General features: G+C 36.6%; 1 protein-coding gene across 2 annotated transcripts in view; it reads left to right on the plus strand.

Annotated features, from left to right (window-relative positions):
- Positions 1–5,622: 5,622 nt before the first annotated feature.
- Positions 5,623–24,247, plus strand: part of LOC149813743 (PHD finger protein ING1-like) — a 29,452-nt gene continuing 10,827 nt past the window's right edge. The window contains exons 1-3 of one of the 2 annotated variants that reach the window (XM_089990902.1): positions 5,623–5,765; positions 7,506–7,577; positions 14,751–14,938. In XM_089990902.1, coding sequence (XP_089847028.1) covers positions 5,738–5,765; positions 7,506–7,577; positions 14,751–14,938 — 288 coding nt within the window. In that variant the 5' untranslated portion in view covers positions 5,623–5,737. The remainder of the gene's footprint in view (positions 5,766–7,505; positions 7,578–14,750; positions 14,939–24,247) is intronic. The other variant, XM_089990903.1, reaches the window with a different exon arrangement.

Consider the following 24,247-nt stretch of genomic DNA (forward strand, 5'->3'; position numbering starts at 1 on the left):
TACAAATATTTTATGTAAGCTGAAGGAATGTCATGACTTTCAACCCATGAGAGGCGTCCTTTGCGACAAGGTCATAGGTAAGTGTACTCTCTGATGAGTAGGGGTGGCAATCGTGTCGGGTTGGTGGGTCAGCATACCTCAACCCGAACCAACCCATTTATTAAACGGGTCGACTGTAGCAAAATGAACCCGACCCATTTAATAAATGGGTAACCCGACACGACCCGCCAACCCATTTAATAAATGGGTTGGGTCGGGTAAACGGGTTCTCAGGTTCGCGGGTCAGGTTGGCGGGTCGGGTTGGCGGGTCGACGGGTCGGTTGGCGGGTTGGCAGACGGGTTGGCGGGTTGACCCACTCGCCTAACCCGTTTATTAAACGGGTCAGTCGGGTTGGCATACCCCCAACCCGAACCCGACCTGTTTAATAAACGGGTTACGCGGGTCGACCCGTTTATTAAACGGGTTGGCTTAAGCCCAACCCGAATCCGCCTAAGAGGCGGGTTGGCGGGTCGGGTTGGCGGGTCGTGTCAGGTTTTGCCACCCCTACTGATGAGTAAAGAGACATGAAAGATAGTGGTCAAACTAGGTGCAATGAGTCATAGTTAAAAAACTTATCGGGTCAACCCTTGGTTCACTCGGTCCAGATTGTGGGTAAAAAATGAGTACAAACTTATTTTGTAGAAAACCCGGCTGAATCATTGAGTTGACCAGATTGAGTCATGGATGAGTCAGCAGAATCACGGGTGAGTCAGCAGAATCATGCATTTATATATATATATATATATATAATATGATTATACATGTATTAATAAAATTATATATGAAATATATTATAAAAATATCATATATTATAAAATATGCATAGTATATATATATATTTATATTTTATATAAAATATAAACTTAACATGACCCGACCGAGTCACAGGTCACTCAAGGATGAGTCAATGAGTTTTAAAACCATGCAATCAGTAATAGGAAATTTTTCTTTTTGGCCTTTTGACATGTTTGAGCTCAGCTCGTTTACCAGTGAATTGAGCTCATGGCTTGGCTCGTGTTTGTGTTAAGCAGAGCATATCAATCATCCTTGAATGAGACGAGCTGAAGACAAACACTAACTACTGACTCATATAAAAGCATTTCATGTTATTTATACATGATATATAGAGAGAGAAATGGGTATTTGCTAAATGAAACGTGCTAAATGGGTTTTTTTGCCACCACATAAATGTGTTGGGCATGGTCTATTTATGAGGAATCCACACCTGGATCATGTATTTTGATAAAAAAAAAGGATATTTTGATCCTTGAAAATTTACAAAGATTTTGGACCGTTGATTTTTCAAAGGTTATAAAAACCCACCCATGTGTCGGAATCAAACACTTCAAGAGATGATGCCTATAAAATCAAGTACATTGATCACATCTGTACCGTCAAAATTAAAAAAAAAAAAAAACTTAAAAAACTCATTTAGCATATATATATATATATATATATATATATGAGCTCTCTTAAGTTTAGCAAATACTTTGTGTTTGGACTAGACTTGTTTAAGCTAAATGAGCTGATCGTAACTCAGCTTGCCAGCTATACAAACCGATCATAAATGAGTTTGTGATGAGCCTAACTGAGCTAAAACATGAGCTGCTCGGTTCGTTTACAAGCCCTACCGACGCAAGAAACTAGTGAGGTTGATAACTAAAACAGTTGGTGACTTGACTTGGCACATTCTTCTCTCAAAATCTAATAATGACATGCAAACAACCTCTCGGCATGGCCGGTTTTCTTTTAAATTTTGCTCATGAATTAAAAATTTCATTAGCTTGAGTGGCGACACGTTGTTAGAATGTTTTTTTTCTCTCTGATGAGGAACCCTAGAATGTAAGTTGCTCCAATTTTCTCATTGAAACTAAACCTAAACTACTTATTGATACAATAATTATACAATTAAAAATTAGTTTTCTAGGCCACGTGTCTCCAAATCAAATTCATATGAATATTAATCACAAGAGACCCCTTGTGACTCTGATTCTCACGTAAATGAGAAAACAACTGTAATTTGCCTTTGCAAATGAGAGTTGGTTTCTGACTACTAATTTACTGATGTTTGGTTCAAGGTTGTTAAATGCGATGAGGCGAAGCGAGGCGTTGAGCCTGCGCTTCGCCTCTGAGGCGTACGCCTCTCACAACTGGTATGGAAGTGAAGCGGTGGGAGGGGAGGCAGTAAGAGAAGGACCATGCGCCCAGCTGGTACGGAAGCGAGGGATATGCCGGTCGTCCGGTGGTCGGAGAAGACTGAGCAGCAGCTGCAGCACAGCAACTCCGGTGGTCGGTGGTCACAACTGGTCGGAGGTTGATGAGGGGCGCATCACAGCAACGCCTCAGTACTTTGAGTGTGCGCCTCGCCTTTGAGGCGTAGGCTTCAGGTACTGAGGCGTACGCCTCTCACAACACTGGTTTGGTTAGCCAATGTCAATGAGATTCATTCTTTCATTGCATGAGAGTCTGAATTTAACCAGGCTTTACCAAACATACCCAATTGTAATAAGGGAGCTGTGATCTCCAACTCTCGACTTTCCCAACATTGTCACATGGACATGCATTGTGTTTAAAAGAGGAGACATACCACGTGACATTATAACATGTACGAACATTAGGGATGTCAATGAACCGGATTTTATCCATTATCCTACTGAATTAGATTATGTTTAGTTGCATTTGGTAAGCCAAAACAATATCCAATTATAATTGGATGCAGATATGGTTTTAATCGGATTTGGTATGAGCATCTGAATTTGATTACACATAAAAAAGCGGATCTGGTATGAGCTTGTCACCATCGGAATCCATTTTGCCAACATTCAATTAATCTAAAATGGTACCGGCCACATCCCATGGATTTACATTCCCTAGGAACATTATTCTTCAGTTTTTTTTACCATTTTAAGTCAATAAGTATATTTTTACACATTAGATTAGAATGTCAACAAATTTCTTTCATTAAAAAAGAATATCAACAAATTTCTTATTAATTAACCTGCCTGGGTTGCTCGAGTGGTAGTGGGCTTGGAGAGAAGGTGCAGGTGACTTTCACTGGTGGGCTTGGGTGTCAGTGTGGCCCCACCGGGAGATTACCTGAGAACTTTCATAAAAGAAATAAATAATTTTTTTTATTAATTACATAATAAAAAAGTTTAATGTTCCTTAATTTTTTAAAAAGTTTGCATATTGAAGAATGTAAGGAGACATTGATCGTAAGTATGGCAGGCAGAGCCAGGGTGGCTAGGTCTCTGATCCTGGGGGTGGTTTCTCTGTGTAAATATTAAAAAAAAAAATAATATGGCCTCTGCCCAAGTGTTGTCTCTTGTTTTCCCGTCAGGTCAGTGCGCGGTGTCTCGGACATTTCCGAATGGGCGGCCGATGTCTGATTAGGGATGCAAACGGGTCGGATTCAGGATTAAGGTTTTACAATTTTTAACTGTTCCAATACGGATCCGATTCTCCATGTATTTAGCTGTTCGAAATCGGATCCTTTTGCATCCGTACATCTGACGAGGCAAATGCACCCTCAAAATCTCGCATTGTGCTGAAAAAACCTGCATTAATCATACGTTGTGGCACGGTTGAATCGGCCTGTTTTTTCATGTACAATGGGATGTCATACCACTATTCTCAATCCAAGGCTGCTTCCTATAAGATCGAGTGGTCATGCAAGCAAAGGACTTGGATTCAATCTCGAATGTCATTTTCCTCGCACCATGCTGGTATCCGGATTCTCCCAGTGAATAATTTTGAGATAAAATTAAAAGTTTTAGTTTTCATCACAAATATTAACAAATAAAAATTCTAAATTAAATTCGCACCTCTGTTTTGAAAATTAGAAAAAATGCTCTTAAACTCTTTTTTTGTTAATAAAAAAAAAGTCCCAATAAATTTATGCCGAAAACTAAAATATGGCCTTAACACTATATTAAATATATTTTTTTCTCTTCTCTTTCAAACTTCAAACAGTATTTTCTATATAAGTGAAAACAATTTGTCGTGGCATGATCTAAAACTAAAAATGAGGGAAAAAGATATCAGATCAAAACCCACCTTAATATTCATAAGCTTTGTAAACCTAAGCTGGGAAACAAGGCCAAAAATATGTTCTAATTATTAAAGGGTAAAATAGTAAAATGGATTCATACTAATCCAAGATAATTTAGTAGTAACTGCAACCAGTAAAGTTCTTATTTTTTATTTTTTAGAATTTATAACCCCGGAACCAAGACCTGGTCGTGCTGGCTCAGCCTACCCGTGCGTAAAACTCTGAAGCTAGGACCCTTGTCCGCAAGGCCTATTCTATGCATTGGCTTGCGCAGAGAAGCAACACCCATGTGAATCGAACCTTGACTGCCTGTCTAGCAGCCAAGGCCCACCCCACTATGCCAACCCCAACTGGGGCTTAGTAAAATTTTATCTGGTCCACCAAAAACAAAGCTTCCGTGACTTTTCAAAAAATTTTAATACTTAGCTACATTTTTTAGTTGTCCCAAAAGTAGGGTCAATTTGGAAATTTCTCAAGATATAAAAATTTAAAATATATTAATAATATGGAAAATTAAAAAATTGAAAAGTGGTATTGATCAGATAAATATCAAGTTAATATCGTTATATTTTCAAAATAAGAGTTGCTTTGAAAATTCATGATATTTTCAAGAATTTATTGACGTAGGAAATATCTGGGAACAAAAGAGCCAGATCTGAGAATTATCAATCAGGAGGACACGATAAAGAACAACAATGGATGCAAGTCTGTCAAAGTTCTGAGACCCAGATCTGAACCAAATCCGACCCGTATTCTCAGTCGGACAAGTACACATCCGAATCCGGGTTGGATTCAGAACAAACATCCTCGGGTCCAATCTGACCCAGCTGAGAATCGGTTTGCACTTGACTCATTTGACCTTTCCCAAGTTAAAATTGATAGATTTTTGCTCATTTTCCATGGATTAAATACGCAGAAACTCGCACCATAGCCAGATCTGGGACATTTACCATGAGACCTGAGTTGGATCAAAATCTTGAACTGGATCCATTTTTTTTTCCAAAAAAACTGATCCAGTTTCCGATCAATCATGACCAGTACCAGATCTGACCCGTTATGTTCAGTAGTAGGTGTGCAAACGGGTCAGATTCAGGCTGGATCTTGCTAGATCCAATTCTGATTCCAAAGTAAAAATATTAGATCCGGATCTGACTCAGAAATACATGTGGTAATACTGGATCTGAAAAAATAGAAAAAAACTATTTACATGTAAAAAATGCAATCGGGTCAGATTTTGATTGGGAACAATGCCAGATCTGACTTAAAATGATGATCCAAATCTGAAAGTAATCCGGTTGAACAGATTCGAATCCGATCCGAATTAACATCCAGATTTTAATTAAAAGATCCAAGTCTGGAAACAACATGTCAGAATCGGATCGGATATCCGACCATATCCGTTCAATTTTCAGCCCTACGATTCGGTAGGAACAATTTTGTAAAACTATACAGTTTCAAGGGTATAACAGTCATTAGTCACAGTACCAACTTTGCAATAAATGCGACCCTTTTGCCTTTTTCGGTTTTCGCTTTTCGGGTTTTCCTCTCTCTCTCTCTCACGTGCCTGTATAAACGGCGTAGGGCGGGAAGATTTCGCGTCAAGGTGGGCGATCAATTCGAAAAAGCGAAAGCAGAGGAAGGAATATATGGCTTTTCTCGACGATTTCTTAGCTCGTAAGATCCCCTCTTCCCCTCTCCGTCGATGTCATGTCCCTTCGTTTTTCTCTCCAGTAACCCTAAATTCCATGCCCTAGAATTCTACTCGATTTCAAAATCTACGGTGGATTTGGTCTCCTCTTGCTGAATTCGTGCGGGTTTCCCTTTTCCGTTTCGTCTCTCGATGCCCTAGCACGAGATTTCGGTTTGAAACCCCGGGAATTCTTGTTACGATTCTGTGAAAATTTCTGCGATTGCTTATTTGAATGGGTCCATTGACTTCTCGATTTGTATCGGCAGGTCTTTCGTTGAATTCCGTAGTCACTTAATGCATTCTTCTTATTTTGGTTAGTTTGTTTCTTTTCTTTTTGTGCTTGATCCTAGGAATTCTTGTTGCGATTCTGTGGAAAATGTGAATAATGTGTGTTTTGCTGCGTGCAATTGCTTATTTGAATTAGTTCGTGAACTTCGTGGTTTGTATCAGCCGATATTTTCTGTAACTTTGTATTCGCTTGATGTGTTTCCTCTCGTGTATGTCATGTTGCACTTATGACTTCTTCTTCTTTGTTTATTTCGTTTGATTCTTCTTTACTTTTAGTATTTGATGGAATTGGCCGAACTGAAGATCGGCTCTCGTTGTTGGTTTCTGGATGTGATTTTAGTGCCATGCTTTCCCCAAAAGATGACCTAGTAAATTATGCCATTTGAAAACGAGAAATTCAATTGAATTTAGATGGTCTCTTAAAGGTAGAATGAATGATTTGTAACGCAGAAAGCAATTTTTTTATAAAATGATGCATATTTGAAAGATGATTTCACAAAGTTGGAAGGGTTTGTGAACGAGTGGAATTACATATATTTGAAATGCCGTTGTTGGTTTGACAGAAGCTTCTTCATGTATTCATTTCTGTGAGTGCCTCATGTATGTGCTTGTGCCTCTGTGTCGTTGTTTTAAGCGGCATGTTGTTACATCAGGATCATTTTACTCTTTCTTCCATTCTTGTACGTGTTATGATGAGCCTGAGCATATAACAGCATGGTTTTGTAAACTGTAAAGTGTTAGACTGTTGGCTTCAATAGAAATGGTAATTAACCAATGAGAGCCTGCAGCTGCGAGTTTCCTTTGTCACAGTTAATCCATTTTGTAGTCATGGATGGTGTTTTTCATTCATGAGGTCAATCTGACTCTTCAGTCAACTCCATGTCTATGGCCTTTTTGGTGTTGCTTCACTAATTTCCTTCAAGTTTAATGTCTTCTCTGTATTTATGGTTGAAACTTTCATGATATATACTCCATATGTTGGTTGGAAAAGTTACAATTGTAAGATTTGAATTGTTTGGAAGTTAAGGCTACGGAAGAAACATGGGGAAATGGAAGAAAAGAAGATTTTTAGGACTGCAATATATGTTAGTCTGTATAAAACGTCCCCTGTATCTGTTTGTTGCCCGACTTCTTGATTTTGTTCCGAGTATATGTGTTTGATCACAAATGGCAGCCATTATTCTTTAACATATTTCTAGAGCTGTATAAACCTTATCTGTTATTGCTGTGGGAATTTCAGATTCCTAGAAGGAAGAACTACTATGAGAACAGTTTATGTAATTTAAGAGAAAAAATAGTGCTTGTCTATTCCTCTGTGAGATACATATGGTGTCCTTGATGCATATATGTAGTTATCTCCATTTTTTCAACGCGTTAATTAACATTCTGCATGTTTGAGATTGTGCACAATGTCACTTCCTCTTGGTTTTTTGCAGGCATAGACTCTGTACCATATGAACTCTACTGCAAATACTCCTTGATGCGAAATTTGGACAAAACTTTGCAAGGTATATTACAGTTGGTAATGCCATATATACTTTGTGAGTATGATGATTTATTGCAATGGTGTCATTGTGTTTTCTTCTCAGCTATTAAGTGCTGATTTTTGCATTCTGATGCCTCCAAAAAGTAACACAGTTAGATTCTTTGGCTTTGAAAATGCCAAAATAATTTTTGTTTGGAAATCCTGATCTGACCACGATTCCAACATATGATGCTTGTGGAACTGGAATCCCTTTATACTATCTGTTTTTCCATGAGTGTTATTTTCCATTTTCAGAATATTATCAATTGGACTGCAATAATGACTGGCAAGCTTTAAGGTCATAATGGTGTCATAGGCATGGGAGTTCAATGCAATATTAGTATAACATAACTCAGCATATATGCTTTCCTTTATTTGTTGCATTTATATGACACATTTTTTTATTTCATCTTTCTCATTGTGGTCGAAGCCCATGATCACTTTAAATAGTACTCTTTTGTTCATAGAACAGATCATTGGATAACCACTATACACTGTCACCAACATCGGTAATATTTTGAAAATTTCCCGAGAAATACCGATATTTGAAGGTAGCCAATAATATTGGTAAAATCTCGTGATATTTTCAAAATATTGCTAAAATGAAAATATCATGATACTATTGTGATATTATCATGATATTTTTGCAATTATTTTTTTTATATTTTCAGTTCAGTTTTTCCCTTCTTTTCTGTTGTAATTTAAAAACTTGTCTCTTTTTACTTTTGTAAGAAAAATTATAGAAAACCTATTCTTTCTTACTAATATTTATATTTTTCAAATTTCTAAGCTTCCGAGATTTTCCCGAGATTCTTACCTTTGAAAATATCTCCGAGTAATTACCTTGATTGATATAGGTGTGACTATGGCACTACATACATTTTGTAGAAGAGGAGTTCTGTTGCAACGAACTATTGAACACTTTGTTATCAAGTTTTTCAATGTAATAGGAGGAATGTCCCTTTGTCATTGAGGTTCAAATTCACAATTTAACCATTGTTTGGTAGCTGGTTTTGGTTCACATATGATCTTAAATATGCTAGTGTTACTCTCTTGCTGTATATGTAGCAACAAATGAAAAATTGGTAATGCACTTTTCAAGTGTACAAGTGCTTGCATAAGAAATGTGAAGATGGTTCTTCTATGTTTTCCAGCCTTTGAGATGGTTAGCTGCTGTGTTCAGTCGAAAGCTGGTTTTGGTTGGCATATGCTCTTAAGTGTACTAGTACCACTGTCGCACTGCTTGTGTACAGCCAAATGAAAAATTCAGAATTCACTTTTATAATTATAAGGTTGTGCTTGCATAAGAAATGCGAAGATGGTTCTGCTTATGTGCTATATTTTCCAGCCAATGAGATGGGTAGCTGCTGTGCATGTAGGATTAGTCCTTTGAACTTAAGAGTGTTCTATGCAAATATGATATGAGCAAGAGCTGTTTGCATACCTAGCAAACTCGAGAGTTGCATGTTGCATGCGGGTATAAACTAATAAAAGAGAACATGCAGGTGATGTGGACACATGAGATCAGCAAACAGAGGGTACATAGATATGTTAGGTATAGTCATGTGCATAAAGGAGATCAAGCTCTTATTCAAGAAAACAATCATTTCTTACATTTGCTTATTGTATTAAGACCATTTATATTTTCACTCTGAAAGAACTTGGTTTTGTTTACAGTTAATTAGATATGGTGTTTCATGGTCGATCAGAATTTAATATTTATGATGTGAAATTCACTTCAAAATCCTTTTTTATTGGATTCATACGGAGAATTCATGGATGGAGCTATGTGCTGTTAAATTATGATGTATTTACATATATATTTATATATTTGTTCTATGTAAACTGAAATACCTGTCAAGGATATTTCAGTCTTTTTACTCATGTAATAGGTGCCAGCCAAGCAGGGCTGATTTTTTCTTTTTTATTTTATTTTCTTTATTTTTGTTTTTATATTATTTTTTTGTAATATGGCTGTTGGGGCAGCCCAACTAGTCGTTGGGCTGCTCCCAATGACTAGTTGGGCTGCCCCCACTCACTCTTCTTCTTCTATCTTGTATTATAAATAAGGGGCTTTCCCGCTTTGTATTCCCAATGCTTTTCTAAGCATTTCCAAATGAATATATATTTTTTATATTTGTGTTTGTCCATAGTAGCTCTTGTGTGTGTATGTGATTGTATCTTGATCTATAAGTGGTCTCCATTTGTGTATGTTGTACTTGCCCATAAGAGGCATTTGTTTGTATTTGCCATATTTCATTACATGGTATCAAAGCTTTAGTGCTCTTGGGTTGTAACTTGTATGTGAAGATCAAGAGAAGGATCGTGAGATTGGTAGAACATTGGTTCGTTGCCTCGAGAAGCATGTCATCAAACTTCTTCAACACCTTTCTTCTTATAGTCTTCTCTTCTTTCTTCTCCTTGTTTCTCTATCTCTTTTTCTTTTCCGCTATGGCTGATAAAGAAATTGTAACGATTGCTCTCATCAAATTTGATTGAAAAAACTACAATGTGTGGGTGCGGTGGTGAAAAGAATCTTCATAGGTAAAGATACATGGCAATTTGTTGATGGTTCTACATTGGAACAACAACCAATTCTCACAAGAATGGTTGTTGGAGCCGATGGTGAATCTAAGGAAGAGAGCCTTAAGGGAGTTGAAAGGAAAACAATTGTGCTTCATTATAAAAAAGCTTATAATGAGTAAAAAGTGGGCCATGCCAAAGTTCTTTCTCTCTGTATGGGTAGTATGCACGAGGAGCCATGCTCTGATATTCTTGAATTTGAAAGAGCGGATGATGCTTGAGAATATGTTAGACAAACATATACCCAAAAAGATGTTGCTCACAAGTGGGATCTTAAAGACAAAATATATAGTTGCAAACAAGGTAATAAGACTGTGAGGGAATATTATAGTACCCTCAAAAGACTTTGGAATCAATTAGCTAAGTTTGAACCTATATGGGAGATACCTAATGATGCTCAAGAATGAAAGAAATATAAGCACGAGGAACATTTGTCCCAATTTTTTTAGAGGCCAGGCCCGAATTTGAACAAGTTGAGGTTAATATCATTCATAGGGAAAAACCTTTTCCCTTGCATGAGGTCTTGGCTCAAGTGTGTATAGAGGAGATAATGTTTAAATTCATGTCCGATTTTAAGGAGATCAAGACCAATACAAATGTCTACAAACCATCACATTTTTCAAAACCTTACTATGGGAGACCTAGATATGATGATAACAAGAAAAGAAATATAATGTCATAATTGTGGAGAGTCAGGATACATCAAGCCCTATTGTCCAAAGTTCGAAGGAAAAGAAACAAAAAGGTGGCATCCGTGAGAATGTCTAACAAAGAAAGAAGTGGAACCAATGAGGATTCAAAATCCATTGGAACCATGTTCTCTCAAATCATGGAGGCCCTTCATCCACTAATCAAGAACTGCTCTTACTCTCTTTCGGGAGCCGCAGTCTCTACATCTTCACTTTTCGGTAAGGTTTCTTGGCTTTTAGATTCTAGAGCCTTATTTCATATGACTCCACATGTCTTTTCTTTCCGAATGTTCACTAATTCAACACAAAATAATGTTTTTACCACTGATGGGTACTCTCTTAATATAAAATGTTGCACTAATTCTAAATAATGTAGTCTCATCATGAAATGAAGGCGGTGATCTGTCTCCCTCATGTCTGTAATCTCTAACATAAGGGCTGAATAGGTCTTGACGTAGTCATGGATCGACCCAGTCTTCTTCAAGCCTGTCATTTTCTTGCATACCATCGAAAGGAAATGACTTCTCAACTCTCTTTTGAAGTCATCCCATGTATCAATGGCGCAAATTCCTTTTTCTATGTCACTTCATCTTTTTTGCCACCAGACAATGGCATCATCAGCTAACCGCGCTTTGACGACTTGAATCTTAACCGCTTCATCCTCGGTACGACTTGCTTCGAGGAGTTCCTCCATTTGCCACAGGAAATTTTCTACTTCCTTGGCGTCATGAGTACCAATGAACTTCTTGGGCTCGGGAACCTTCAGACGTGTGGTCGACGTCTCGACTGCACCATTACTGCTGGTCGACATTCCTGAGCTAGGATTCTGCGCTCCAAAACCTGGTTCTTCTGTTCCATTTTTAATCCTTGATCTCACGGTGTCAAATTCGGCAATGATCGAGTCTACTCTACGAGCAACACGACCCTTCCTTGGAGGTCTTCATTTGCAGTATTGAGCTTGTCATCGAGCTTTCGATAGCTGAGAGAGACTTTAAATACTGTAGCCTTCATCTCCTGCATATCCCACATGAGTCTTTCTACTAATCCTTCCAACTTGGTGGATTCTGTCAGAGAAGCTTCCCACACTTCTTGGGCGGCAGATTCAGTCCCCAGTCCCTTTACTTTGTCCTTATTGCTCTTTGGCTTCGGTGGTATCACCATACTAAAATCCCTAGAAGACATGATCAACGATTATCGCTTGGTTAAGCGACACTCGACGGGCTTCATCTTTTCCATGGTGAAGTGAGCTCTTGTACCACTTATCACGGGCTAAACTTCCAAGGCCCGTGCGGTGTTGGGCGAACCTTGACCCAATAAGCCTTAATGAGTTTCAAAAGCGAGCACAACGGATCTTTTCAAAAGCAACAAGTGCACAAGCAATATTACATCCAAACACACAATTACAAGAAGACAACAATCACATAGAGCAGAGAGAGAGAGAGAGTTGAGAGAGAAGGAAAGAATAGAGGGGAAGAGAGAAACGTTCAACAACAATCAATTCATTGAACACGAAAATATACAATAGTGCCACACACCATATTCTCATTAAGGAAAATGCAAAAGTACAAGTATTTAAATCTATACAAAGTGTTACAAGACCGATAGACCCTTGTGAGCCACACAAGGCTTTCAGTAGGCTATTACAAGGCAAAACTTTGCACAAAAAGTTTTGGGCCTAACAGGAGGTCGTGAATGCAAAATAAAAATTAGAAGATGGAACTCCATATTGAAAATTGATTGAATATTTGACCTACTTATCTATTACAAGATCAGACATTGCTCATGTTGTGCATTCAACCGATCAATTTTAGCATGCACCAACTATGGTGCACATGAGTGCTGTATTAAGAATTGTCAAATATATCAAGAGTTCTATAACAAAAGGGTTATTTCTATCATCCTCATCTTCTTTAGATTTAATTGCTTATAATGATGCAGATTGAGCATGTAATCCTAATGATAAGAGACTGAACCGCTGATTTTTGTGTGTTTTTAGGAGACTCTCATTTCTTGAAGGTGTAATAAACAACATAAGGTTTCTCTGTCATCCACTGGAACTGAATATCAAGCCATGACAACAACCACTATTGAGATTATCTGGTTGATGAGTCTTTTCAAAGATGTTGACTTAGTCATCTCTTGTCATTCGAAGATGTGCTGCGACAATATGAGTGTTATCTATATTGCAATCATCCACACATTCTACAAACAAATCAAGCACATAGAGATGGACTGCCACTATGTCAGAGAGGAATTTCTGCGAGGAACTATTGAATTGCCCTATGTGTGACTTCAGACTGTGAATTGACAAACTTTTTCACTGAGGCCTTCCTCTCACCTCGTTTTGTATCTCTTCTTAGCAAACTTTCGGTGGTCAGACCTTATGTTTGAGGGGGAGTGTTAAATTATGATGTATATATATGTTCTATGTAAACTGAAGATACCTATCAAGGGTATTTTGGTCTTTTTACTCATGTAATAAGTGTCAACTTAAGGATGATTTTTCTTTTCTTTATTTTTGTTTTTATATTATTTTTTTGTAATATCGTTGTTGGGGCAGCCCAACTAGTCGTTGGGCTGCTCCCAACAGTCATATTTTGGGGCTAGCCCAACGATTAGTTGGGCTGCCCCCGACTCACTCTTCTTCTCTCTTGTATTATAAATAAGGGGCTTTTCCCTTTTGTATTCTAAATGCTTTTCTAAGCATTTCCAAGTGAAATATATATATTTTTTATATTTGGGTTTGCCCATAGTGGTTTTTGTGTGCACTTATAGTGCTTTTTTGATTGCTTTCTCTTGGATATTATATTGTCCCTTGGTGGACTAGTGTTTGTGCACTTCTTTTGTATTCTTTGTAACCCTTATTGGGTTCTTTATTGTATTTTCGCTTGTTTCATTACCTAACTTTTTTTTTATTTGGATTATTTTAGTCCTAACCTTGATGAGGCTAACCATTCTTTGAGGCCTGTTCATCTCCATGCTCAGCAAGCTATTTTATTATTGAAGAAAATAGGGAGCTTTTTGCATGCATCCCTTCTTTGTCTTTATTGTGCTTAGCATTTTCGGTGTCTATTTCTTCTTTCAATGCTTTTCTCATCTTTGTAATACCTCTAGATTGTATTATTATTCTCATAGTTATTACATTCTGGTTCATGGTAAGAATACAAGAAAATAACCAAAGTACAAAAAGAAAATTCATAAATGCTAATTTAAGCAATCTATTTGTTTAATACCATCATGATATGCATTGTTTTGAGCTAACGTAAGTGATTAATGAAATGCATGCATGCTCAATGCATGATGGAAGCGGAATAGCTGTTAAATATCTAAGACTGCATTTTTTGAGATAAAGAAGGATGAAATTGGATGGATCTTTGATTACTATGATATATGAGTGGCTATGGTTTTCAGCGGATGTAGAGAGATGCAATTTTAATTTTATGACTGCTGCAACAGATCTAGGTTTTGCCTCTTTATTGGGTCTATCTTTGTTCTTTGGAACTGGCAGGGCTAGCATGGTTGTGAACGAGATGCAGCTTATGTAGTGGTGATTAGGATATGAAATCTATCATAAGGTGAAAAATATATGCATCTTCATTTCATATAATGATAATCTGTCAAGGCCAAACTGTGTTCAGCATTTTGGATTAACCATCCCTTAGAAGGCCATGTTAAAAGGTCATACTTTTGGCTGACTAAGCTTGTATGAAATAGTAGAAAGTCTGCATATGATTTTTAGAATGAAATGTCAAAATTTTCTTTTGTTTCAATGTTTTTTTTCCATCAGTATTTCTTTATCTTGGACATAAGAATGCAATTGGCATTTCAGGTTTGATTCATTGCATTTCAATTTATATGACATGCCTTTTTTCCCTTTATGGCAGCGCTTCAGCGGAAAAATGAACAGCGATGTGAATGTGAAATAGAGGAAATCCGTCGGGAAGTCGAGTCAGGAAACATAACACCTGATACTTCTCATATTAGATTCTCAAATGAGGCCCTTGATGAGCAAAAACGCTGTATGACTATTGCTGATGAAAAAGTTTCTTTAGCCCAGAAAGCCTACAATATGGTATCTCAACGTTGTAATATGAAGTTATTTGGAAATCCAGTGACTGTAAACAGGACCTTTGATATTGATATAATCTATGAGTTTATTATTATGTTCCTATTATCATAAATGACTTGAAATGTTAATTTTTTGTGCTGACAGCTTGAAAATTTCTCTTTTCTATGTTCCATTTTTCTCTTTTCTATGTTCCATTCCATTTGTTATAATATGAAATTTTAGTTCTTGTGTATCATGCACATTACATAGATGTGTAGAGGAGCTTTTTCTGCTTGTGATGGACTTATCTTTGATGATGTCATAATTTTATTACTTTTCATGGAGGTATGTATCCCACTTAGATGGTGTAACTTCTATGACCATCCACCTCTGAGGTTGTATATTGTCTTGGATCTGTTACTGGGTATTAATTAGTTTATTATTCTGTTTTTGCATGTACTTTGTATTGAGCACGTTGGATACTTGAGTTGGCAATGTCAAATCTAAAGTGGAAAAAAAGATCTTGCTGGTAGAATTCACATTTAGAATAGCGGGTGCAATCTCCCTTATATTCACCCCAACTTGCTCTATGCACGACCTCAACTGACCCTTGAAAAATAGTGGATTTTTTTTTAAAACAATTGCTGAAAACCTTCCAAAGACCCGGGGTACATCACAAATTTAATATAACTACACCACAAACCATTCCATGCATTGAATCAATTAGAAGTAATAAATTGAACTTCATATAATTAATCAATAAGTCGAATGTTCAAAATATGAAAGTCAACTCAATCTAATCCTGTACACAAGTCAGAACTCAAGCACCAAGTCACAAGTCTCGAGTCCTCCAACCAGCCAATCCTATACATCATTGAGCCTGTAAAACAGTTTTAGAAAACGGGTAAAAACCGAAGTCCTCCTACGAATTCTTCTAAAAATCCAACAGCAAAGGAAATGACATAAATTAACTCATGCATAAATTTAAGAGAAAATCACAAGCAACCACAATTAACTTATTATTCAAGCATTCAATAAATATCATGCCACATGAAACTAATGCTCAACATTAAAAGATACATGATTCAATGCACATGCATTAATAACTTCTTAAGTTGTTTATCAGAGTTGCTTTTGCATGCATCCCTATTAAATTCAAACAAAATTTAATTTTCACTTTTCCTTAAACTCACAGATACTCAAAACATGCATAATTCCCGAGGTCTAAGTTAGTTCACAGTTATAGCTTAACATACAATTTGTATTTTAATTACTGAGTTCTACACTTGTTCTCTGACCGATTTCTGGAATCATCACCATCAATCAGAACATTAGAAATCATCACCTAATGTCGGGACAATAATGAAATCAACATTCATTGACGTCACTTTCTTGTTATACTAATAATTACAGTTGACTCAACACCAACACCCTTAGGCAAAGTGGTTGAAAACTTTCTAAAATTGTGGCCGGAAACGTGAACCTCACATCGGGTTCTGGAGACACAATTGCACACAAAGTTTTAGTATTCTCACGGTCTCCCATGACCGTTATCCAAGATTCCCACACTGTAGAAGAAACATCAAGGAAAAACATAATTACACTGTTTTGGTTTCTTTTACCTATTAAATCAATTTCAAGTTTTGTACATAAGAACCGTTTTGCAAATCCACATGCAATAACAATTTCGGGCCCTAGCCGTCACAATTTAACAGTATAATTAATTTTGGAAAACAAAAAATTTTTAGAAATTATTTTGCAATGCATAAACACTTCAATAACACTGGGGCAACACATGCTTCTGGCCTACATAGGCCCAAAGTGGTTCACACATAACCACTAACATAATCTCAAAAAGTGATTCATGCCGTTGCAAAATTTCAGTGAATATAAAACACACAGGGTTTCACAATTTATGTTCACAATGCACATCGACAACACAGAAAAATGCTCATTTAGTTAAGTACATACACATGCATATTGAAGGCTTGCAGATTACACCATTCATGTTCAAATTTATGCATATGATCAGTAAACATGCAAACGATCTACACAAGATCGGATTTATGCATATGATCAGAGTCATGCATATGATCACAATCATGCAAACATCTAATTATAATCAGATTAATGTGTATGTTAAGAAAACTACAAATTGATTTGTTTAGGATCAGATTTATGTACCTAATTTGCTGACAAGAGTTCAACTCACAGAAAATATATATATATATATATATATATATATATATATATTCCGATTAAATTCATGCATATGATTAGCTGACTACAAATATGCACATGATCAACTTCATGTACATGAATCAGCTAACAACAATCAATTTATAATTTCTGATCAGATTCATGTACATGATCAGCTGATTGCAAACTGCATATAATGAGCTTCATGTAGATAAATTGGCTAACATAGATATATATGTGTTCTGATCAGATTCATGTACATGATCAACTTCATGTACATGAATCGGCTAATAGAAAATATATGTGTGTTGATCAGATTCAGATTCATGTACATGATCAACTTCATGTACATGAATATGCTAACGGAAATATATGCAAACTGCACATAATGAGCTTCATATACATAAATTGGCAAACATAGATATATGTGTTCTGATCAGATTCATGTACATGTTTAGCTTCATTTACATGAATAGGCTAACAGAAAATATATGTTGATCAGATTCATGTACATGAATCGACTATCAGCAAAATATGCATATGCATCAAGTATGATCAGCAAACAAGTAGAACACGTCTCTTCAGATCATGTACATGATCAACAGACATACTCATGTCGGATCCTGTCATGTTTATGATCGACACACGTGTAAAACCAATCTGTCCAGATCGTGTATATGATCAACTGACGTGTTCTGCCCAGATCATGTACATGGTCTGCAGCCTGATATATATATATCGTATTCAATACATGATCTGAAATACATATATATATATATATCATATTAAAAAACATGATCTGATATATATATATAAAATTCAAACTCATAAAATCGACCGACTAAAATTTAAATGCATATATGTATATGATTCATGCTCATGAAATCGACAACTAGAGAAAATACATATTTCAAATACATGAACATGAAATCAACATAACTGAAATATATATATTTCGGATGCATAAACATGAAATCGGCAGAACTGATATATATATATATATATATTAATCAGATTCGGCAAATTGAAAATTACTTCTCATCTGATTGGATTCATCCACATAGCTGATAAACATATATATTAATCAGATTCGGCAAATTGAAAATTACTTCTCATCTGATTAGATTCATCCACATAGCTGATAAACATATATATTTATCAGATTCAACCATATAAATCAATAATCTGAATATATATATGATCAGATTTCTTTATTTCTCTCAAAACCCATGCTTGAATCGACCTACACTACTCCCTTCTTGTGTGAATTAAGAGAAAAACCTGTACCTTGATTTTTGATTTGAAAAAGAACTAGAGGTAGGATGAAAATCGATGTTCGAGCTCTTCTTCTTCTTCTCTCTTCCCTCTTTTCCTTTCTCACAATTTTTTCCTTTCTTTCTTTCTCACCTCTCTCTCTCTCTCTAGAAATCGACTTCTAGAGAGAGAGAGGGGTTCTAAGCCCTTTTATAGTTAATAAAATCTCTAGAGGGGGTGACGCCCCTTTCTAGACTCCTTTAGGGGTAGAGTTCTACCATCTAACAACCTTATCTCTCTTCTAGATTTTTAATACTTTTTATTTTATTTTATATTACATCCTATGGAATATTCTAGGGGGGGGGGCGCCTCCTTCTAGTCAATCATAAGGTAGAACTTTACCTCATCCTTGGTCTTTAATTTAAAAGGTTTGTTTTTAAAACTTTAAATTCATTTTAGTTTTAAAATGACATGGATGGATTATGGATCCATGATCCAATTCCATATTCAATCCAAATGGATCTCAACTCGGACCGAATCCTAGTCAATATGGATCTTGGACTAGGTCCAGATCCATATTAACATGGATCCAACGGAGCGAGTCAGGTCCGATTCAAACCGAAAAAGATCGCAAAAATAGAGGCTGATCATTTTAGAAAAATGCAAATTTTGAGCCAACCGTTATCCGATTTTGAGAAAACATATCTCCTACGAGATCTACGTTTCGAGACGGATCTAACGATGGTCTTAGCTCTATTTCGCTTCCGAATTTCGCCTGAATTTAATTTGAATTTTGCTCAAATTTAAAGGTTAAAAATAATTAATTTCACCAATTTTACTTAACACAATTTGATCTTATCTGTGGGCTCTAAACCAAGTCCAGACCCAGCTCACGTCACCTCATATATAAACATTTTCCATGATTTTTATCAAATTAAATATAAGTATTTAATTTAAATAAAAATCATAGAAAAATTACCCATCTATTAAACTATATCATCAAAGTTACATATATAAGCCATTTTGAAGCAATTTCTCATTCAAATGACTCGTTTTATTGAAATAATAAGCTAACTTTTGTTAATGTGATAATTGTAAGATTGATTGTATGATGGTGGTGATGGTCAGCAAGGCCCATCATGGGCTACTTGATCTTGAGGAACCTCACTAACATGAAAATGTTATTGTGTTTAGGCCTATGTCGCAAAGATATGAGTTCGTATGTGTACACGACTCATAAGCATGACATTGATTCAACAAATCTTGAAAAGTGCAACACGGCGATACGTTATATATATGTATATATATATATATAATAAAGTGTTATATTAAGATAAAAATGTTGTATTCTATGTCACAGGGACTGTTCAACTAGGTGCCGCATCGCACCCGCACCCGATGCAGTCAACCTGACCCTGGGTGCAGTCAACGCACCTAGGGTCATTTATGCCCAACTTTTGGACTATATATATATATATGTATATATATATATATATATATATATATATATATATATAATTTTTTTTATTTTTGCCGCACCCCCGCACCCAAGTTTTTTGAAAGTGCCGCACCCCCGCACCCGCACCCATGTGACATAGGTTGTATTATTCATTTAAATTTAAAAGTTCTTTTTGTGTTTTGTAATTAATACTTGTAAAAACATTTATATCAGTATAATACATTTATTATAATATATTTTATATTTCTCACTTGTAATTGCATTTTTGTAATATCTATTGTGATATGAGAGTGACTCTCTCTCTAAGCTTTTTCTCTAGTGCTGTCATGTCTCTTTAATGACATGTCATCTCTCTCTCTCTCTCCACGGAGCTGGTTAATGCTCCTCACAAATAACAAAAGATTTGCCTTTAAGGGTCAAATAAACATTAGACACAATTGATATGAGTCAGACATGTTTTGGAGTGTGTCATCGACGTGTCGAGCGCCAAAATGTGTCAGACTTCGTGTCTGCTCGTGTCAACCTATGACACAGGCCCATTTGGGCATGTCATTGTGACACAGATGCCTAAATATGTGGCATATCCAGCTATTGATACTAGGTGTATATGAAACTGGATAGATCATTGGATCCTAAAAGGGTTACTGTATGGAAAATTCATACAATTGAGATTTATGATCAAAGGTTCCAGATGTATAAGATGGAGGGGAGTTCACTAATTTTATTTTATACAGGTAGAAAAGAGGCATTAAAAGATAGTTAAAAACTGCACGGGGCGAGCTTCTCATTGATTTTTCCTGACTGGAGGCGGAGGTTTCGGGGGGAGAGAGAGGAAGGGGAAAGTTAGGGATATATATATATATATTATGTATGTATTTCCTCTTTGTATATATATACATTGTATATGTGTGTGTGTGTATATATATACTTGTAGATTGTATTTTAGGATTATTTTATGTATTTTTCTTTTTTTATTTATATTTTTTGTAGATTGAAATGCCCATTAGGGGCATTTCTGTTATTATATTTCTAGCCGTTAGCTAGGCCTAACGGCTAGCTCATCTAGTCATTAGGTTTATCTAACAGCTAGAGCCCTCTTTTGGCTCACTTCCTCTTGTATATATGGGGGACTTCTCTTCCCCATTTGGTATGCTTTTCTTAATCATTTTTCATCTAATAAGATTAATATTTTTTATATTGTGAGGGTGTGTGCCCTTTTAGTGGCTATTGTTATATTGAGAACATTCTTGTATTTGCCTATTGTGGCCTCTTGTGTTCTTTATGCTCTTTGATTCTATTGCATGGTATCAGAACCTGTAGGCTTTTGATTCTTGGACTCGTGGTTCAATGATTAGGAGAGATCGTGGTTCGTGGTGGTCAAGTGCTCATCAACATCATCCTTCCTTCCACCTTCATCCTCGTGAGATAGTGGTGATCTAGTGCTTGTTGCCGCCTCTCCTTCCACATTCTCTCTTCTTTCCCTTTTTTATTCGTCATGGCTGTTCAAAAGGCTAAAATTGAGCTATCAATTAAATTAAACGGATCAAACTACTTGACGTCTGCAATGGAGAATCACCTCAAAGGAAAGAAACTTTGGGGTTATGTGTGGCACCGTTCTCGAGATAAAAAAGGAGGAAGATAAAAAAGGCTCTTGTTGAAGAAGAAAGAGAAAAAACCATTCAAGATTATCCTAAGATAGAAGATTGAAAAATCAAATATGCTAAGATTTTGGCATGGTTTATGAACAATGTGGAGTTAAAGATTTGCACAAACGTTGCAAAATTCAAGAAGGCTAATGAAGCACGAACCTTCGTGAAGGGCATGTACACTAAAAAAGACCTAGCTAGACAATATTTTTTGCAAGAAAGGTGAGATCTACAAAGCAAGGAGATATGAGTGCACGTGACTATTATAGCGTCTTATCCCCTTTGTGAGATGAACTTACTCTGCTTAAACCTCAATGGGAAGGAGCCATCATTGAGCTAAGACGTTGACAAGTTGAAAATGAACACTTTTTTCAATGTCTTCATGGACTTTGCTCAAAATTTTAAAAAGTTTGGGCTCATTGCTTCATAGAACATCTCCTCTTCCCTTAAATGAAGCTCCTGCAAAAATATTCCAAAAATAAACTCGTTTTGGCATGACTAAGAAAGGAGATAAGGTGCATGTTGTGTTAAGACCGAAGAACAATATGAAGACCTACGAGCTTCCTCACTTTGGGAGGCAAAACAATGGAGGAGCGAGAAATGTTAATTTTCACTTTTGTAGTCAGTTGGGACATATTAAACCTGATTGTCCTAAGCTCAAAAAGAAAGTGATATCCGTTGGAGAGAAATCAACCAAAGTGTGTAATGATTCAAAGAAAGGAGGTGATCTCAAAGATTTATCCATTGCTCAATTGTCGAAAGTTCAACACTTTTTGAAGGTTAACACCTCTACTCCATCCACATTTGGTTTTGTTGTCTCATCTTCAACTCTTTCGGGTGTGTCTTCTTGGATACTTGACTTGGGGGCTTCTTTTTACATGACACCTAATGCATCTTTACTATCTGATCAATACCCCAACTCTCATTTCTTCCTCTTTCCTTCAAAATAATTTACCTTTTGAAAAATTGTTCAAAATATCTTTAGATTTTAAAAGATTTAAGAGTTTTTGGATGGAAGTGTTTGTATTCTTTCAAGGAAATGTCAAACTTTCACTAAAATCCATCAAATGTGTGTTTATTGGTTATGTTGAAATTCAAAAGAGATATAAATGTATGATAAATTCTTTGTTTCTAGAAACGTAACCTTTTTGGAAGAAAAAAATATATTTGATAAAGATAAACCTAAAGAGGAAGTAGCTTACTCATTTCTATTTGATCTTTTACCTAAGAAAGGAAGAGAATCATCTAGTTCAAATGATTGTGATAATGTGAATGTCTTGATGATGATACTTCTAATGATATGGCTAGGGACAACCCGCTTAACGTTTCCAACAATGAGACCTCTAATGAGCTTCGTGTTTACACCCAATGTGAAGTTGTGTGACAACCATGCACACTTGAAAAATTTTCACAATGTCAATCATTAGAAGAACCTATTCCCATAGAGCTACCTAACCTTAGAAAATCCCAACGGATCTCTAGATCTACTAAAAAATTCATATCCTATGAATCTTTTTCCCTAAACTATAAAGCTCGTTTAATGGCTAGTCATGCTTATCATGAACCTTTAAACTATAGTGAAGCCCAGAACCACCCTTGTTTAGATGCCCTTTGTAGATCCAATACTTGGAAAATTATAGGCTTTTCCCTTGGAAAAAATGCCATAGGTTGTTGATGGGTATTTAAGGTCAAGATTAAAAGTGATGATTCTCTGAAAAAATATAAAACTAGGTTAATTGCCAAGGGTTATTGATGCAGTGGAGGGCACGATGCAGCCTTCACGGTATTTTGAATCTGATGTGGCTGTTCTTTGCTGTCATGTGAGAATCCCCACACAGCCACATTAAGGGACTGTCACTGGGCAGACCTACTAACTGATGTCGTGTGGAAGGTTGGCTGCAATACTCCAGTTCGCTGGGATGGTTGGCACGCTGCTCACGAACGTACCGTAAAGAAAGGGAAATGAGAAACATCCAGAAAGGAGAAAACTTAATACTGACAGAAGAAGACAAAGAGGGGAATAAAAAATATGCTGAAAAGGAAAATCTGTCAGAAGAAAAGCTGCAAACAAAATAAAGAATAAAAAAAAAACTGCGGGAAGGGAAAAGAAAAGACGGTTGTTTTAATTCTCCATATCCTCTGCTGCGCACAAAACCCTAGAGGGTTTTTTAAAGGCTTTTGTCTGGATCCGGGTATCGGGTCCGATCTCGGACCTGATGCCGCTTCGGTGTGCTGCTGGATCTGGAGTTGTCCGTCCCGTACTCTTTAGGCTCATGATCTGGAATTGGACCCGCTGCTTGGATCCGATCCCCAGAGTGTAGATCCGGTCCTCGGTGTGGGTCACGCTGTATGGATTCAGGTTCATTCCTGCTCTGCATCAGTTATTTACAAGAATATGGGATTGACTAGGAAGATACTTTTGCCCTTGTTGCAAGGATGACTAGTGTTATGTCCTTAATAGCCGTAACATCTATCAAACAATGATAGTTCTAATACTTAAGAAAGCTCTATATGAACTTAAGTATTCCCCTAAGGATATGTTTGATGGTTTGTCCAGGATTGGACGAAATAAACAAAAAAGACAGAACATAACACTGGTTATGTTCGTTCCGTAACAACTGTACTAAGTCCAACATTTGTTTGGACCGTACTTGGATGTTGTGTTCCAAATGTTCGTTGTTTGATGATGATATGCAGCCAATTGGGACAAATACCGAGATCCCGCCAGAGAGCCCGAGCTTCAGCGACGGGTATGAGGCGATGGCTGGAGCGATG

Source organism: Nuphar pumila, chromosome 16 (assembly GCF_984573655.1).
Source record: "Nuphar pumila chromosome 16, dmNupPumi1.hap1.1, whole genome shotgun sequence".
In the NCBI taxonomy this organism is placed as follows: domain Eukaryota; kingdom Viridiplantae; phylum Streptophyta; class Magnoliopsida; order Nymphaeales; family Nymphaeaceae; genus Nuphar; species Nuphar pumila.